The sequence below is a fragment of the Phodopus roborovskii genome, unplaced genomic scaffold (genome assembly GCF_943737965.1).
Source record: "Phodopus roborovskii unplaced genomic scaffold, PHOROB, whole genome shotgun sequence".
NCBI lineage: Eukaryota > Metazoa > Chordata > Mammalia > Rodentia > Cricetidae > Phodopus > Phodopus roborovskii.
The window spans coordinates 186,613-207,309 of NW_026125708.1; the positions used below are offsets into that span (position 1 = coordinate 186,613).

Below are 20,697 nucleotides of genomic sequence, written 5' to 3' on the forward strand. Positions count from 1 at the left end.
AGATTCATTTGCATTTTCTTTCTCTTGAATTTTTATTTCCGTGTGTTTTATTTTGATAAATTTTCCTCTTACATTTTTGGTTGTAGCTTCAAATTTTAGTGTTACTTTGAATACCAGTGACCTGTTCAATGATAATTGCTGATTGATCTTAAGTTTAGACTACATAAAATTAAGTTATATTAGTTTTTCAATCTTCTTAGCCAAAAGATAAGTGCTGAATAACCATGTCTAGTGAACCTGTTTTAAATAGTGTTTCCATCGATATCAAGAATTATGCTATGGATTTTTACCATGGAGTTAGTGTGCTGCCCAGCTTTTATCCCTGTTAGACATGTTGTTCTTTTAATATAGAGATATTATGGATAAAGTACAACAGTGTATGCTATGCTCATTGCTAGTTGTTTTGGCTGAATTTATCTTAAGAATCAGTTTCAGAAGTGGTATTATTGGTCTGCAAAGTATGAACAGACTCTTTGGAACATCCTGAGTTCTTTTATAGGATTTTATAAACTTGAAAATTGGTTTAACAACATATGTGATTGTATTAGTTTCAGTGCAATCTTACTAACACTGGCCAGTATAAATTTTAAGCTTTTGTTTTATGCTTTTCTCATTAAAATATTGTTTATATCTGATTTACTGTGTGTGTACTTTGTTTTATTATTAATGAGAATATGGGTACTTAGTTTCATTTCTCTTTGCATGGAATTATATGTTTACATATTCTTGTTTACATTTTGATTTCTCAGTGCTTTTCTATCAAGATCAATGAAACCTCTCCACAGAATGCATTATTTTTATACCAGTGTAGTTTTTGTTAGTTAATTATTTTTACTTGCATGCTCTTGCACATAAGATTAGTTCTTAGATGCTCAGTTCTGTTTGATATTACCTCTTCCTTTGATAAAATTATAAATATTAGACATTTTAATGCCTTTTAATCCTTGTAAGTATGACAGGTGAAAACAATAGTTTGTCAATTTTGTTGCCTCTCTTCAACTGTGAATGAAAATGAGCATAGTTTCACATGTTTATTGGCCATTTATATTTGTTTCTCTGTGAACAGCCAGTTCTTGGCCTTATCCCAGTTGTTTTTATTTATTTGGCTTTTCATCTGTTTCTTATAGATTTATGGAGATCATTGGATATAGAAGAATTTGGTTCCTTTTCATATATATTACCATCACATTTATGTTCATTCATAAGTTTTCATATACAGCAGTTTTAAATTAAAACCAACATTGAAATCCATCATCCTTGTCATCATGGTTTCAGTGTTTGGAGGTCATACTTCAGAGACTTTACAGATAAGTTTGATTTAAATCATGTTCTGGAAGTATTTTCACACATACACAAGACTCATTAATAATGAGCATAGGGTTAAAAGGGACCTTAGAGATGACATAATTCAACATTCATTTTCTCATAATAGACAATATTTTTCTTTACAAAGGAAATAAACTCAGTCCCAAGAAAGAAAAGAGAGTTTAAATGTTACTTAGGAAGTTATTATACATGGGTTAACTGCAACTCCTTAACTCCTGAATTCCATTTTGCTCCTTCAGTTTAACCAAAAGATACGTTTCCTTAAAAATACACATTTAAGCCGATCATTGGTGTTGCAAGCATTTAGTCCCAGCACTCAGGAGGCAGAGGCAGAAAATCTCAGTGAGTTTAAGGCCAGCCTGCTCTAAAGAGCTAGTTCCAAGACAGGCTCCAAAGCAATACAGAGAAACCATGTCTTGAAAACCCCCCCCACACACACACACACTTAAACAACTCAGAAGAAAAGTTGCAACACATTTGAAAATAAAATATTACCTTGCATTTTAGATATAATTTTCACATATAAAAACATGAAGAAGATACGTATTACTTCATTATAATTTAAACATGTATATTATAATTTAAACATGTATATTCTAGTTACTTAGCTGTATCTAAGTATTGGATAAAATCTAAATCCTTTTAAATTGTTCATAAGCCTATCTAGAAGGCACATAACTTGCCAAGTCATTATCATTCAAATGTACTTTCAGGGATCTTCAGTGTCATTAGGATCAGTCTAAGATCACTAGCTCAGTTTACCCATTATTGCAACCTGAATAATACAGCCTGATTTACACTTGCTTTTGCACATGCAGTTTCCTGATATGGAACAAATTTCTTGCTATAAATTTTATCCAGCAAAACAGTGATTTTTAACTATTAAAAATATTGGTACAATCATACATTAAATTCTGAAAGAGTAAACAAAGTAAAGGACATGTAGGAAAATGTAAAACTTTATTCAAGAAAATATAGTAAATTTGATTAAGAACAGGAAGTATGCAATATTTGAACCTCGATTTACATGATCCTCATACCTAACTCCATGTGATATAAATTGTTCTTCAAACAGATGAAATAAGAGAGATCCTCCTCTTTCCACCTCCTACCGAGGGCTATAGTTGCATCACAAAATCTCCTGCCGCCAGCATTTGTCTTTAACCCTGTTTTGCAGAAGCACAGATGAAAGTACTGCAGATAAGTTCATTCATCTCATTTCTACTTATAAGAGGCTTACTTCTGTTCTGATAAGTCAGAGTACTGGGTTCCTGATGGCATTTGTGCCAGCTCATATACAAGATGAAGAAGTCAACATTCTGGGAAAAGCAAGACAAATTGATTAGGATCTACCATCAATTCAGACTCTACTTGTTGAGCAGGGGAAAGAATCAGTCTGGCAGAAACATATGACTATCCCTGAACCTCAACCACAGTGCAGTGACATGGAGATGTTGCTAGTGAGATGAGAGGAAAACCATTAGTATGGAGAGCTCCACAAACTTTCATTTCATTTGGAAAAAAAGCATGCAGAAGTTCCTTGCTAAGGGTTTTATTGAAGACAGTAGCTATACTGCTCATCATCAACTAAGAATTAATTGAGAGCTTTATGATTAGATAGTGGGAACTACAAAGAAAACAGCAGAGCAATGAGATGTTACCAGAGAAACCAGATAACTATGAGCCATTCATTAATAGAACACACAAACTATTCTGTGGGTAGAAAACTATGCATATATGCTAAATTCTACTTACTCAAGAAGAATCTCTAAAAAGTATAAGGTGGATTCTACCCTGAAGCATCCCTGAAGGTAATATGTTTTTGTTAGTAAAACAGATTAAGTTTAAAGCTGAAAAAGCAAACACTGACCAAATATTGCTTGAACAACATATCTTGACCCAAGAGCAACTCTAAAACCTTCAGCCTTAAATAAAATCATAATTGTCTCTAGTATAATGAAAGATTCTACCCTATGAAAATGAACTAGGGAAAATCTTTGAACTTTGGAATTGTATAACCTTTGATAAATGTGACACAAATTTCTTAAATTGCCATAATGTGGAAAAAAAGCATTTAAACCACATGCACATCCACTAATAAAAGTTAAAAATCTAACCAAGGGAAGTTAAAAGCCTATATATATATATATATATATATATATATATATATATATATACATATATATATGACTAGTTAGAAAGAAGTTTAAAAGGCAAAACAAGGTAATGTGAGCAAAATCATCAGAAATTTCACAGTGTTGCAGAAGCAGAATGCCCAGTAATTGTGCATCTAGCACATCAAGTAAACAAATGCTCAAGCAGGAAAGAACTAGTCCCAGAAAAGGGGAAGTTTCCATCAGAGTTGTTACAATATGTAAAGTATCTCTGAGACATGCATAAAAAGGGAAAGAAACTATGTCCTATATATCCAAGAATTAATTATAAATTAGTATAAGGAAAATGATAAAAAATGAAGAACCTTGAAGAAATTTGAGACACCTTACTGAAATGCCAGCATGCATGTAACAACACTGTCAGAAAGGAAGACGAGAACAAAGAAGAAAGAATTTTTTAAATGATGATAAAATATTCAGAAACTTGCTGAAAAGTGTATTTCAAAGCAAAGTGGGTAAGAAAATACTTCAAGAATGAAAATGTAGAGACTTCATACTCAGACAAACTGGAGTTGAAGTGCTAAGCCAAATATAAAGGAAACCTTAACACCAGCAAGAGGAAAATAACAGGGAGACCACATCAAAATTAAGCTGTTATCTAACAATCAATTAAAAACACAATTAGTTTTTGATTTTTATATATTGACTTTTCTTTTATAATTAGAACTTCATTGAAAGTAACTTGCAAAAATATTACATACCAAGACTAACAAGAATCAGTCTATACATCTCAATGAACTTTTCTACAATGAAAGTGGTGTATATATGGGGTAGAAGTAGGGGATTCCCACCAGAAAGTCCATGCAGGTAAAAGGGAAAGGTTCCAGCCATAGGGATTACTTGTCTCCTGGAAAGAGATTTCAAACAGTTCTAATAGTTTGTCAGAAGTCCAGTTAATGATGGGTCAATGATATGTGAGACACCTTGACCAGGATTGCTTAGATGTGCATATTCTGAACTCTATTTAAGCTTTGGTCTCATTTAAGATCTGTAAGACAGATTTGGAGGTCTGCTGGATCTCTGTGCCTCTCTTTCCAATGTGCACATTGAATAAATCTTCTGCTTTTACTGGCTTACTAAAAACATAGGTCAGTTGTAACTTGTAGCATAGTTTGCAACCTTCAAGTTAGATAACAGTTATAAAATCAAGTGAAAAGACAGATTGTCAGCATGAGTAAATAAGAAAGAATATATTTGGATACAAGCTACAAAAGTCTCATTGTAGATTCTAAGACCTAAATCGTTGGAAAGTGAAAGGATAGAAATGATTATAATATGTAAATAGTGACCAGAAGAGAGTTAGCAGTGATTTTTGCTAACATCAGTCAAAATAGAAACTCTCTGATAAAAATATTACTATAGCTAAAGAATAACATTTTAATAATAAAGGGTCAGTCATCAGAAAGAACCATTATAAACATATTCACCAAACAGAACCCTAAAGTACACAGAGATGATAAATAAGCAGATAAGTAATAATAATTGGAGAATTTAATAATTTACTTTCAATAATGCAAGCACAACTGGCAAGGAGACCAGAAACTCTGTGAAAAAGCTAGATCTAAGAGATGTCTACCTCTCAACACAGCATCAGAAGACAAAGCCTTCTATAGTTAACATGAAATGTTCTCTGGAGTAAATCATATAACAGGCCACATGAAAAGCCTTTTGAGCTTCAAATTACAATAATCAAGAAAGTAAAATATTTTCTAGCCATGAATCTCATAAGAGAGATTTTAGGAAGGATATGTAAGCCCTTGAAATCTCATAATAAAAAGGCAAATAAACATGATTTAGATATCTCTCCAAAGCGGATGAACAAAAAGAAGTTGTTGAATGTCACTCATCTCCATTAAAATTTAACTCAAGACTACAGTGAGGTACCACATCAAACTGACTCGATTGACAATATCAGTAACAGTAATAAAGTAATAAATGTTGGAAAAAATTGGAAAATTAAAGTTGCCATGCACTGCTGGTGGGAATGAACACAGATATAGCTGACTTTGCAAAAAACCCTTTGGACACATTAAGCAAGTCATACAAATACCATATCACAATTCACAATCAGGCATTACAGATATTAGTACATTCATTCTTAGACATATATGCATTGGAGTCAAAATATACAGCCACATGAAAACCTGAATCTGAACATGCATAGCAGCATAATTAATATTAGCCAGCAGTAGAACGTGAACAAATGTTTATCAAGTGAACAGATAAACATACCAAGGTTATAAATCATGCAACTTCGACTTAACCTTGAAAACTGTGTTAAGAGAGTTAGTCATTAACATTAAATACTATATAATTCTATTTACATAAAATATCCAAAACTGACCAATTCATAGACACCAAAGGGTGGATTGGGTTAACAGAGTCTTCAGGAAAGAGAATGAGTAAAGACTGCTAAGAGTACAGGGTTTGACTTTAAGGTAATAAAAGTATCCTGGAACTGGATAGTCCTGATATTTGTCCAACTCTGTAAATACAGTAAGATTGATAAAAGTTTACACTTTAAATAGGTAGACATTTTTTTCACAATAATTATATCTCAATGGTGCTGTTAAAGACTCAAAATACTGTTTCCTTTTTCCCATATTCTTTTGATGCTTTATATTAATCTCATGTGATTTTTCCAATTATTTTCAATAACCATGTTGTCTGTAACTACCTTGAGAAACAACATATTTGGCTATGTAAGGTATACATATGACACACCATGCACCTAGTAATAAGAAGATACTATAAATAATACCATCCCATAAGTGAGAAACTGTAGTGCTTGCTCAGTCAATGTTATAGTAACGTAGTAAATACTGCAGGTGGCAGTGGGTTAAGAGCTAGTGAGTATTGGCATTTCTTTTTAGTCCAGTGGACATTTTCTCTCTCCAAATCTGTTGTAAATATCCAGAGACTATTTGAATACCACAAAGATCTAATCAAAGTAATGTACAAAATAAAATATTTATTTTAAATGGAGGAGAATTCCTTATGCACCCAATCATTACCTAGACCTTGGAGGGACTCCAGACATCCTAGCCCTAATCCAGCAGAATGCTGTTCTTTACAGCTACCAAACTGTTCAGAAGGTAAGAACCACCATGTTGCACACTGTTTCTTCATTGCCTAAGTGCATCGTACAAAGAATAACTTTGCCCATCTCTTAACTATGTCTTAAAAGGGAACAGTTTACTTTCATCTGATCTGATTTTACATCTTACATGATAAACTCCACTCTCTTCTTTCTCCCAGTCCAGGCCAACCTACTACTTGTCACACCTGCTTGTTTCTTTTGCCAGAAACATGAAAACCCAGATTTCTGAATCTTGTGTTTACTTGCTCTCTCATTCATTCATTCACATATTTTTAAAAAAAAAAATTAACAAAACACTAATTAGAGGTCAATGAGTATGCTAAGTACCAAGGACAGAGTGGTGAATAAAATGAGTACTGGCTTTTTTCAAGGAACTATAGAGCCAAGTGGACCAGGAAACACCCTGGTCCTGTTTTACAGCCTATGTGCCTAGTTCTCCTGATTTTATGGTCACCAGCCATTTTAAATAAGAATCATCCTCCTTCAGAGACAGTGTTAAGCAAACCAAGGACTTAAAGAGTAAGGAATCCAGATACTGCTAGGGAATGAAACTAGAAGCAAAGTCATAAATCAGAATGATCATAGCTTGCTTAGTCACAAGTTGTGGTTTTTTTTTTAGGCCCAAGTCTGTTCTTTATTGGATGGCTAAGTGACTTAATTTCTCTGCCTTCTTTTCCTCATCTGGAAATGGAATGAAAATATTTGTGGGAGGAATGTTGGACTTAGCAGTGTCTGAAATTATTTGTTTCAACATTCTGTACTTGTTTCATATACCCATACAAGCGGAAACCTTAAGAGATGAATTTTATCTGACTTGTTTGCCACTGTATCCACAGTTTAATGGTGCCTGGCTTATGGTAATGCAAAATAAAATTTCATTAACAGAATGGATGAGGATAAATGTTCAAGTATGTTTTTTATTTATGAAATGATATAAATCATTGTTGCCAATTATTTCAAATTAAAATTTCTAATGAAACTCCTTGTTTTATAAGGATGCAGAATGATACATTTGGAAGGAAGGAATTTACATTGTAACCCTTTTTCTTTCTATTCTACTTTGGGGGGGTGCATTTAACATCCTCATGTTTCTTTTGACTCAACTCTTTGTTGGTTATACAGATCCCATGACTACACATTATGTACTTGCCCTGCCTTACAATTATGCGTTTTAAAAATAAGACAGATGATGATCAGGAAACAAGGTGACTGGCCACACAATCAGTTGGTGAATTTCTAATGATTTACAATTTTTAATCTGTATAGTAAGACAGATTCCACAGCAGAACCAAGAAGGAGAGTAAACCCTGCCAATAAAGGAAAAGAAGTATGCTCCATAGCTGCAATTTGTTTTCTTAGGTTGGGGCTGATGAAACATGAAGGTAATGTGTCAGAGGCCACATGATCATGTTACCGAATTGAAAGGGCTTGTTCATCAAGATGGACATTTTATTTTTGTTTATTTAACAATGACAATTCACCAGCTCCATGCCACTTCACTATTACCTAGTTCCAAATACATCAAGCATGACATGTAGCCTTTCTTAAGTTTTATCCTAGATTACATTCTATTCACCTGTATATCTCTTTGTATCAAATAATTGTTCTCCATTTCTACCAATTAGGTAGAAATAATTTGAGAGATACAGTTTCACTATGAGGGATAACTTCATGGCCAAGACTGATACTGAATGGACATTATGGAATCGCTGGTGTTTTGTGGAAAGGAGTTATGATTTGTTTGATAAGTTTTAGAAGCGTCTTGATTTAGGACTCGAAAGTTGTTCAGTGTCTGCCTTACTCTTCACATTTAGATGCTGTTTGAGAGATAATATGGCTGTTCCTAAATAAGCACATTTCTGTTCCTTGAGAGTTATATAAGGAGAAAGAAAAGCATCAATTGGCCCAATGCTGTGCAGAAAGCAGACAATTGCATAGGTTATGTGATCTGGAGATACTGGTTCTTTGAAATAGTTCTACTGCACATGAGCACACTGTTTCTGGTGACACAGAATCAGAGGGCACTTCCTGGAGGAGTTGTTGGCCTCTTCTGCTGACGTCATGTTTTGAAAGAGTCAGTTGGTCAAGAGCAAGGGGAAGTGTTCAAGTTAGAGGGAGTGACAGTGTAAGTAAAAACAGAGGGGCTTTAAATGACAGTTATATTAGGAACCCCAGCATCTTCACATCACTGGAAGATCACATGAAAGAGGTTGGGTAAGGCGTGAACTTAAGAACTACAAATAAGCCCTGAAGGCCAGGAAAGTACTTTGAATTTATATCCTATAGGCCATGTGGTTTTTCACTTGGGCATTTAATAAAATTACAAGTACTGAGGTTTGACCTGTAACTCTAGCCTGAGAAGAATCTGCATTCAGTAATAATATCACTAATAAGCTCCTCTTGTGATTCTAATGCAGCAACAAGTTAGAGCCACTCCTGTGAGTCATGAACTGTTGAGAGCTGTTAGAGAAGAAAGTCATAGAGGCAGATATTTTTGATAGAATGCCACTGAGTCCTGTGTGAGAATCAAAGAAGCAGAAGGCTTTGAATAAAGCAGTTACAGTTATTTTGAAGACAAAGCTGTGTCTATGTGGTGACTATTTCGGCTGTAAAATTAACAGATATTAGTCACTGATCAACTGATATGAATGGTGGAGGCAGGTGGGATGCACTGAGGAAGTGTAGTACATTAAGTCCAGAATGACTCAAATTTTCTGTGTTGAGTCACCACAGATTGATACACACTGTAAAAGACAACATCCTAATAGGTAACTTTGGAACCAGAATGACTTGAGTTCAAAGTGTAGGACAACCATTTACTGCTTATGTGTCTTGAGCAAAATCATTAATGAGCTGTACCTCAACATCTCCTTCTATAAAATGACAATGATGATATATACCTCACTGAATTGTTCTAAAGATTAAATGACGTTACATTTTAAAGGCTTGCAGCTAGGTTGTACAGGTACCGACTAAATGTCAGGTCTTACTAGTGTGCCATTTATTGTAATGTATCCTGAAATGAAAGGGGTTCAGGGATTTTTAATCATTGCCAACAATCCCCCTTCCCTCAATAAAAATAAGTCTATCATTTGGGGGAGTGGGGTACTTTCTTTTGTTGGAGTTTAAGAGATCAAAGTAAGCTCTGTTCTGCCATGGGTCAGTGATACAATAGACCTATTTTTCTAGCTCCTGTACATTCTTTGAGTCAACAAGAAGCATCTAACCTTGGCTTCCGGGTTTCAAATTAAGATTGAAATCATATCAACATTTCATTGTTGGCAAATTGTGTCTGCTCACATGGTACTATTTGTCCTCTTTAAGTTTCAGTGGCACATAGGCATGTGGCTGAAATTTTTTCACTTTTCTTATGCCAAATTATCTGTTTTTTCCCTGTCTTGGAGAAAGCCACAAAAGGACTTTAAAGATAGAATCTTTTCCCAATGTTAACACTGGCTCCTGCTAAGTAGTATCTGGCATAGGAGGTAGCATAATTACTGTACAGTTCACTGTAGAGTATGAGATTCTATAGACTAATTTTAAGGGGAAGTTGAAGTAAGATGGTGAAAACAGATAAAAGTTGCAAATTACTTGGGGTATGCCAGGCCCTTTCCCGTGTATTGTCTGATGTACTTGTCACAATAACCTTCTGAGCATGGAATATTATGCTTCTTACTTTATAGTTAAAGAAACTGATTGCATGACTAGTGATCATCAATAGCGGCATTCAAACTCAGAATGTGCTGTTCCTTAGAGTCTCTACTTTTTACTCGCTGTTCCTTAGAGTCTCTGCTTTTCTCTCCTTCAATGCTACTACAACTTATTAAAAATATGTGTCTAACTTTGAACTTCATTTGCCTCATCTGTGGAATGAGGGTCTGAGGAGATACTGTCATTCAGAGCAAATGTTACAGACCACACTTAAGGAAGAGGTCAAGCATAAGTGCATCATCAGATCTCTATGCTTTGCCTTTGATACATAGTAGGGAGTTCAGTAATAGTTAACTAAGTGCCATCTGTCTTTGTAGCACTTATATTGCTTAACGCTTTTAGTAGTTCTTTAAAGTTCTTTGGGATCTAGATGAGTAACTATATTACATGCACTCTTATGGAGATTTTTTTGGGGGGGGGCAGGTTCCTTGTTTCTCATTCACAGAACACTTAAATAAGACTGTAGGTATTACTCTAAAATGGAACCCTAGCATAGGAATTATAACCCCTGAATTCCAGTGTGATCCCTGCTTGTGAATAATTGTTTATTCTCATCAATTCTCTGTCCTTCTTTGGGCTCAAAATTTTACAATGAATGTGGACAGAGTTGAACAAAGTCATTGCCAGACATTTCTCGACATTAAAGCATGCTGGTAACTTTGGGGGAAAAAAGTTATTGTCTAGACTCCAATGAATTTCAATTAAATCAGAATAAGGGCATTGGTTAATTTAAGAAAGCTTCCATATAAGTTTACTGTGTGGCCAAGTGTTAAGAAACAAGGGACTATAAGATCTTTAATTGCTATCCAATTGTTATAATTTAGGGTGACATAGCTATATAGCATAAGGAAGAAATCATGAGATTTGCAGATCTGTCTTAAGGAGTTGCTGCTGTGAAAAAAAAAATACTACAACTAAAAGCAACTTGGAAAAGAAAAGATTTATTTAGCTTACACTCCCAGGAAGCAGTCCATCACTGTAGGAGTCAGGGAAGGAACTCAAGTAGGGCAGGGACCTAGAGGCAGGAACTGTAGCAGAAGCCATTGTCAAGTGTGATTTGCTAACTTGTTCTCCAGTGCTTTCTTGGTCTGCTTTTTTTTTTTTTTACTCCCCAGAAATACTTGGCCAGGGGTGGCACCATCCACAATTGACTGGTCCTTCCTCAATCAATCACTAAATTAAGAAAATGCCTCACAGACTTGCCTCCAGGTCAATATTATGGAGGAATTTTCAGCTATGAACTTTAGCCTATATAAAGGTAACTTAAGCCTTTGTAAAGCTGATATTCAAGCTTGCCAGCACAAGGACTCTGCCACTTACTGGTTGTGTGACTTTGAAGGCATTACTAAATGGTGCTGTACCTCTGACTCCCTCATTTTAAACAAAGAGATAGCCTATGTACACCACAGTAATAATTGTGACAACTAAGCACTTTTTCTGTGCATATCACATAGCAAGCCCTCAGTAAATCACGTTCTTATTATTCAAAATTAAAATGAAAGATGTGAGAAATATTCTAATCCAGAAAGATTTAACATGTAAGATGAAATTGAGTGTTTTAGAAAAAAAAAAAACATCAATGATTGCTTGCTTTCCATTTCCTGTTTCATTGGCAATGCATTCCGGAAACAAAATTTGGAAACATATCTAGCCCTAAGATTTGATGACACTGCAGGAAACAATCTGGCTAATTCTTCCATGGCTGATTGGCTATGATGGCTTGAAAACTTTTGGAGAAAAATTGGCTCAAAGAAAATAGCAGATGTGGTTTGGGAAATGCAAGGATATGACTATAATAAGCATTCATCTGTTCAGCTCCATTTCTAAGAGTACTAATAGGAGAAATGGATAGATCTGTCAAACCAGCAATACCTTGATATTAAAGTATTGCTGTCCTAATTCCAGCTATTGTGGTGTGTCTTTTAATTGTGTAAGGTTTACAAAACTGGAAATAACCACAAAGACTATACATATCTGATGTTTAGTAGCATGTAATGTTTTTATTCACCTTTGTATACTGTATAAAGCAGTTACTATATATCAAGCTTAAGGCTTAATTACTATTTACAAACATAGATACCATTATCTGATCTCTGGATTCCACAGTAAAATATCCAATATCATAAATAGTGAGCACACTTCTTGGCCCCAACCTTGCACCTTTTACAGCATTTATCTTGCAATATTTTTCACTTTTCTTAACTATTATTAAGATTATGAAAACCCCCTGGGAAAAATCCAATGTCTTTATCTTCTTTGTACATACATCATTCATTAGAGTTGTCCAAAATAACACAAGTTACTGAATAATTAAATTAATAGATGAATGCTTGAATGAAGAATATAATTGACCTCCTTTCTTTAAAGCTATATTGAATCAATTTTGTGCCATATACACTATAGTGTAATTTGGATGTTGAGACATCCAGAATGATTGAATAAGGATATTTATATATCCACCCTTTCATAAAAACAATGCGAATGTAAAGCAAAAATTATTAGACTCAACCCTTTCAGAATTCTAGATATTAAACACATATAATATAAAAAAACATTCATTCAAAAAATGCTGGCCAGTGGTGGCACAGGTCTTTAATCCCAGCATTCCAGAGACAGAAGCAGGCAGATCTCTGTGACTTTGAGGCCAGTGTGGTCTACAGTGCTAGATCCGGGAGGGTCAGGACTGAGAAACCCTGTCATGAAAAAAAAATCAAAAACATTCTGTAAGTTCTCTTACCATAATGGAAATAATTAGACAACAGAAACATATGGACAATTTGTAAATTCACAAATGAATGGAAATAGACAACATAATCCTAAATAAATATGGGGTCAATGAAACAAACACTGGTAAGATGAGAAACTCTAAGATAGATGGTAATGAAAATGTGTCACACCAAAATTTAGAGGATATACCTAAGAAAGACAATTCAAATTATTTAGTTGAACAATGAAAGTAGAGGGTACATTAGAAAACATGTTTGAAAAAAGACTGGAATCCAAATGCAGAGAGGGAGGACAAGACTAGGCTACAGAAACCCACAGAGACAGCTGACCTGAATAAGGAGGAGCTAATGGACCCCCAGAATTATAGCTGGGAATCCACCCTTGGACTGACTGAGACCCCCTGAATATTGGTCTCAGTTAGAAGGCCTGCACAGCCTAAGGGACCTCTGACAGTGGAACCAGGATGTATTCCTGGTGGACAAAATGACGTTGGGAGCTCATTCCCCAAGGGGGAATACTCCCTTAACCTAGAGACAGGAGAGAAATCCTAGTCCCTACTCCAAATGACTTGACAGATTTAGATAGCCTCTCCCTACATGTGGAGTGGGGGGGGGATGGGATGGGAGGGTGGTCAGGGAATATGGGAGGGTGGAAGAGAGGGTGGGCAGGAAGCAGAGAGAACTGGGATCAATATGTAAAATAAGAAAAATTTTAAAAAAAAGAAAAGAAAAAAGACTTAAGCTTACTGTGGTGGTACATGCCAGAAGGATATTCTAAAAGAGGGGAGGGTTCGGGAGAAACATGAGTCCCAGGCACAGTCTAAATAATGGGCTGGGAGTATGGCTTAACAAATGGAAAAATTTATCTAGCACATCTGAAGCCCTAAAATAAATATTGTATTTCAATAGAGATTTTAAATTTGTTTAATTATTTAGTTAGTTAGTTAGTTAGTTGTTTAGTTAGTTAGTTAGTTAGTTTATGTCCATGGGTGTTTTGTCTGCATGTATGCCTGGTTCCCAAGGAGACCCCAAGAAGACATCAGGAATCCCTGAGACTAGAGTTACAGACAGTTATGACCCACCATGTGGGTGCTGGGAACCAAATCTCGGCCCTCTGAAAGAGCAACCCATACTCTTAATAGCTGAACCATCTCTTCAACCCCTTAATTTAGGTTTTGAAAAGATCAAGAACAAAATACTATGAGAATGGGTCAACTAAAAAGTAAAACATATTACAAACAGTGACAAGAAGGATTTATCACAAATCCCTAGTAAGCTCTATTTCACAAATAAAATCAATAGGTATGATATGCCATATTAAAAATTAAAGACAAATGCCAGGTAGTAGTGGTGCACACCTTTAAAAATAAAAGACATGATTCTAGATATGTGATTCAGTGGGGAAGTACTTGCTTAGTATGTGAAAGTCCCTGGATTCAACCTCTACTAGTGTCAACAAAACAAACCAATATAATAATAAAGATAACAATACCAGAATTACTTCAACAGATACAGAAAACAAATTAATTGAAGATTAATGCCAATATATGATTAAACAATCAGAAAATTAGGCATATCAGTCAACTTCCCTAACCTAATGGATGTCTTATGAAAACTGCAAAGCTAATCATACTTAATATTGAAATCTTACCATTAAATCAGACAAAATATAAAGATGCGTGCTCTCTCCATTTGTATTCACCATTAAATTTGATATTCTAACCACAGTGATTAGGCAGGCAAAATAAGTAACAAGCATCAAGATTAAAGAGAAAGCAAGAAATTATCTCTAATCATACATATCATGATACTACAGGGTATAATTTTAAGAAATCCACAATAAGCTATTAGAAATAGTCAAATGACCTCATCCAGGTTGTAGAATAAAAGACTGACATCTGAAACCCTACTGCATTTGTATACTCTGGAGAGAATAATGTGAAAATGAAAGGAACAGATCGCTAAGGATCATCAAAATAAAAAAATACAAATAAATTAAACAAAAGAAGTACAAGGTTGGTCAACTGAAAACCCCAAAACATTGTAGAAAATAAGTTGGATTGAAAATAAATGAGCAAATATCTCACGCTCATGTATCAACAGACTCAATATTGTTGAAGCATCAGTAATTTCTAAAGAATGAAGGAACTCTGAAGCAAAATATCAGCTAGTAATGAGAACAAAAAGAATTTAAAAGAATGGTTAATATGATCAAAGCACAGCATATATACTTATAGATATGCCACAGTGAAACCTACTTACCTGCATGGTGTGTGTTCATTGAAATTTTAAAATCATAGCTGCCTTATTAGAAGTTAAGAAACTGTTCCTGAAGTTCATTTTGAGCCTAGAATCGAAACAAACTTCAGAATAAAAAATAAAGTAAATCCAAACTTCTGACTGGAAACCCTTACTACAAAGCTTTTAAAAACATGTTTAGGATAAAGAATTTAAGGGAAATAAGGTGGGGAAATTGAAATGAAAGTAATTGGTTCTCTCTCCTCTGTCTCTCCTCTCTGTCTCCTCTCTCTCTCTCCTCTTGCCTCTCACCTGAATATTAGCCTCTTAAAATTATTTGAGTTTATAAAATTATGTATATGCAAAAATTAACCAAAATGTAAAAAATAAAAGAGTGATGGTCACATAACTGAGAACGCGATTAAGAATCTGAAAATAAATTCATACATTTATGGTCAACTGCTTTTTAAGAACGTTTGCCCATAATTTGGTAGTGGTAGTGGAAGGAATATAACCCAGGCCTGGTAAGTTAACATTACTATACCTAATAAAGAAAACTTTTGTGAGACTTTTGCATTTTATCTTGATTCCACAATTATTGGTGGGCTTGCTCAAATGAGTACAACTTTCAAAACTTCTCAAACTCCTATTTGGGGGCAAGAATGGGAAGGAAGAAAGAGGAGAAAGAGACTCCAAATTTACCTGGCATTTTCAGGGTGACAGTTTCTGGCCATCCACTTCTATTTAATTAGGTGTGCACCTTAAGTAAGCATGTAAACCAGGGCAGTTGGGGAGAAACATGATATACTTGTTCTCAAAGCAAACCTTTGTTCATGTGTACAGAGTGCCATTTAGGAAGATATCAAAATGTTTCAGGTTCGTATTTAATTATTTATTATTATAGTCGTAGAAAGAATATATGTATAATAATAAAAAGAATGAATGCTTATGTGCTATAATTAAAGAACCAACAATATTATTAACACCTTTACACAAAGCCTGGCAGAATTCAAGCTCTTTAAAGACAAGAAACTTTGGTCTGCTTTATTCATGACCCTATCCTTCAAAATCTAGAGTGGTGCCTGACATATGATAGATGTGTTATTTCTGTACAAATGCACACATCTACTTTTATCTTCCTTCTTCAGATCCTCACCCTCAACAATATTTTAGAGCTTAACATTGTCTTAAATTTAGGAGATATTATACTCTTAAATTTTGATAATATTTTTCACCTGTATTCCTAAACAATATTGTTGCTTTGGCTCTCTTTTTTGAAATTTATACAACAGAATTAAATGCATCCTGTTATTTCCTAGGTCTGTTAAATATGTGAGGGTTCAGTCATTCCTTGCCATTGCTGGCATGCATTTTATTGAATTTATATGCCATAATGTATTTCTCTTTCTCCTGTCAGTAGATATTTGACACTTATGCTTTTATAAACAAAGCTGCTATGAACACTGATGCATGTGCCTCCTGGTCACATGTGCAAATGTTTCTCTGGAGTATGCTTTGAGAAGAAGGAACTGCAGTGAGAATTTTCATTTCTATCTCCCAAAATTTAGCTCATGAGTCAGAACTACAGCATGCCCTTATGCACACTAAGATAGAATCAGTAGGAGAGTTGCTGTCCAAAATATTTTGAGAACTGAGTAGAGGAGATGTGAGAGGAGTAACTTGTCTAGTGAAATCTGCCATTACTCAAGCCTTTAGTCAAAGTGGGTGTTAGTACATAAAATTCTACATTCTAGAATTCTCTTCATTATTTTTCTCCCCTATGTTCTTGTAGTAATTTTAAGGCACCTTTTATTTGGCTCATATCTACTCAACAAAATTATGATTGTTTAACCTTCTTTTGAATATAAATATGGTTAGATTATTTAAACAATAACTGTTGCTTAAATGATATGGATGAAAATGTATATTTATTTAATAATATAATACCCTCATAACAAAATTGACATGTGTAGTGCTATATTATCTCTAGATAGAATTGCATAGCACAGTTTTCATACTTACTTTGTTTTAAAATGACACTTTATACCTACTGAATAGGTATAAACATGAGGATGTTTTTTCATGACAGTCTTGGCTGTCCTGGAACTCACTTTGTAGACCAGGTTGGCCTGGAACTCACAGAGATCCACCTGCCTCTGTGTCTTGGGATTAAAGGCCTGTACCACTATGCCTGGCTTCAACTCTGTTTTCTTGCTATCTTTTTTAAAAAGACAACTTTACTTATCTATTTGTGGTATTTTCTACATTATTAACTTGACATGTAATTTGTGCCTAAAAAAGATATTATTGTTGTCATTTATACTCTTATCTTTTAAAAATAATACTGTGTTTCGTCTATATTCTTACATGTAACAGTCAGAAATCATTATTTACTACTTTATACTACTTTTCTTTGCATCTTGAATTTCTGCTCTAGTAAATGGTGAGCTGCAAAAGGGTAAGAATATACACTAATCACCACTATGTCTCTAGATTTAGCCTAGTGACTCATCCATCTGCCAGTTGATCTAATCTACCTATTTCCAAATTCCAACCATATTACAGTTTGTCAGTTATACATCATAATTTGTAAATAATTAAGAATCTTCTTCTTGGATTTGAACTTAGCAGATATGTAATCTTACGATTTCTGTTTACTATATGTAGAGGTTTGCAAAAAAATGTGCTTAATTAATCTAAGCATCATAATTTTGGGAGGGATATAATATGAGATGATATATGTATGATATGGCCTAGCATGTTTACTACATCCATACATGTATTTATTTTATTTGATTTTATTCGTGTTAGTCATAGAGGATTTAAAGAAGGTAGAAAGCAGAGGAAGAAAGTTATGAAAATTTTCCTCTGCTTATTTCTGGACTGAGAAGGGAGGAACAATATTTACCTAAGTGAATGACATTTTAACCAAAACAGTGAGTGATGTTCTTTGTGCTTGGCTGAGTTGTATATTTGAAATGGGCTCTTTTCCTATGAAACACATGGCTCTGGTATGCTTGATTCTGTTTACCTTCTCATAGTGGCATGAAATTGGGGCTTTTGAAAGAGAAAACTGGCCACTACAGCTAGTTGTTGGATTTTCATATTTATAGAACAAATATTTTAAATTTGTTCCGTGTACTCAGGTCTTGAAGAAAGGTAAGTATTCCTGTCCTGGAGACTTACAAAGTTCAGACTAAATTGTCTTTGTTTATGCCTTGCCAGGGCTGCTCATTTGGAGTGGGAGAAAGAAGAACTTTGAATACTTTTCTGGATTAAAAGGACTATGCTAAACATGAAAACAAAGAGCCATTAGTAGAAAGAGTGGTGAAAAGAATTTTGAGAAAGAAAAACTACTTTGAATTTAGAATAAGATATATGTGCCTTGCTTTCAAATCATTTTAACCTTGTCATTTATTACCCGTCCTTGTTTCCACTGTATAATAGCTGTACTAATGAGAGAATAACCTTGCTTTGTTCCGTTGTTGTGGGGTGATGAAACCACTAAGCACAAGAAATAGACTCCAATTATGGCTTATTTTTCTTATTACTTTTTGGTAGAGAAGAACTGATAAACATGGAATTTGTAGTCCTATGGTGCAAAGTGTGAAAAATTGTCATCTATCTAAGACAGATTAATATAGGTGGTCACTTACATTTTGTTTACATTTTGACATAGGACATAGAACAGACGAAATCTGAAGTTTAGTTAGCAAAAAGCTTATTCTAATTGTACAAGTGAATTCATTACTGAGAGAGATGAAAACTAACATATAGTGAAGAGTTTAGAAATACTTTTCTGTCCCTTTTCCTTCGCGTCTATCTGGAAGAATTTAAACACAGATCTTGGAGATAAGCGGTTAGACTAGTTTAGGTAAGAGCTTAGACGTCTAAAGTGTGATCTTCATTCAGGGAACCTATAAGTCTTATAAAGGTCAGCAGTTTTGGCAGCATCATTTCTCAGTCTAAGTCTCTGGCACAGAGATTCTGTTACTTTTTGTTACAGAGCAGGGCCAGAGACCTGCCCATGTGATACAGAGAGGCTCAAAAGTAAGACAAAGGAATCAATTTAAGAGTGCAATGAAAACTAATTTATCTTTCACTTGTATATTAATATCAAAAGTAACTCACACAGTTGATTCATGTTGTCACAGCAATATCTCAGTACTACCAGTGACAGTATTTCCCTTTTACATGTAAGACTCCAAAAGCTCACATACATAAAATCCATCTGGCATTTTACATGGTTTGATCATAGGCCTCCCTTTGGCAGAAGTAAGGCATAGTGTTAGGTTCATGCCATTTAGTGACTGAAAATGATGCGTGAGCATTGCATTAAGTTACTACCTTAGCCTCAGTTTTCCTGCATTCTTCCTTACCTTATAAATGCAGAGCCCATGAGATTGACTACTCCATGAGATCTTGTTTAATCCCTTGGCAGGATCCAAAGTGCTCTGCCAATACCACAGAAAACCTTACAAACAGCATGATCAGGTAATCTTTCCAAACAGCTCAGCTTCACACTGATTCGCTGGAGCAATACATAGAATAATCATTTATGTGTACAGTTTCTCAGAGAACCATAGATTTCTGATAGATTTCTGCCACCCACTGACATGTGCTGCTTTGTTTTGTGTGTGTGTGTGTGTCTTTTCAGTTTGGACAGTGCCAGGGACCACGTTTTACCCATCGACTATTACTTTCCACCCCAGAAGACCTGCCTGATCTGTGGCGATGAAGCTTCTGGCTGTCACTATGGAGCTCTCACTTGTGGCAGCTGCAAAGTCTTCTTCAAAAGAGCCGCTGAAGGTAAAAAGGTCTTACCTATTTCCTTATATTTCCCTTTTCTTTTGCCTCCCAGAGAGGGACAACAACATTTCAAGCTCTTCGGATAATCCCAGGGACTGAGTCATTAGCAAGGGCCCTGGCATAGAAGCTATAAGATTAAAGAAGTAAATGGGTATATTTGCTGAGCTCCTTTGGCGGCCCTGGTTGTACAAGTAACGTTGGGGATAAAGGTGGTCCCAGCTGGTGCTTGGTGTTCGGTGGATCCAAGGAATGAAAGCAAAATTAATGATTTGAAAAATTAAATTTCCTTCCTGCTTGTTTTCAACTCTGCTGCATAGTGAGGGGGGAAAATGTCCTTATTAGAGAGGTTAGAAGTGGAGAAACCCCAACTGAGTCCACAGGCTGTTCTATGTGGTGAATACGAGCCTGTTCCTTAGCAAAAGCTTCCTGGCTTTAACCCCAGAAAGGAAGTGTTCTCACTGTTCGGGAGACCATCAGTGTCTGCACCTGCTCCCTCCGGCTTGCTGCTTCTTTGGGACCTATCTTTGCAATAACAGCTACAAGGTAGATAAAATCTCAGGGGGAAGCAAGAGTTCTATTCTCCTCATCAGAGAACTGCCTACAGGGCATCACA

At 35.1% G+C, this 20,697-nt stretch overlaps 1 protein-coding gene across 2 annotated transcripts in view; it reads left to right on the plus strand.

Annotated features, from left to right (window-relative positions):
• Ar (androgen receptor) overlaps positions 1-20,697 on the plus strand; it is a 176,431-nt gene that overhangs the window by 84,459 nt on the left and 71,275 nt on the right. For both annotated transcript variants that reach the window (XM_051178490.1, XM_051178492.1), the window contains exon 2: positions 19,933-20,084. In XM_051178490.1, coding sequence (XP_051034447.1) covers positions 19,933-20,084 — 152 coding nt within the window. The remainder of the gene's footprint in view (positions 1-19,932; positions 20,085-20,697) is intronic.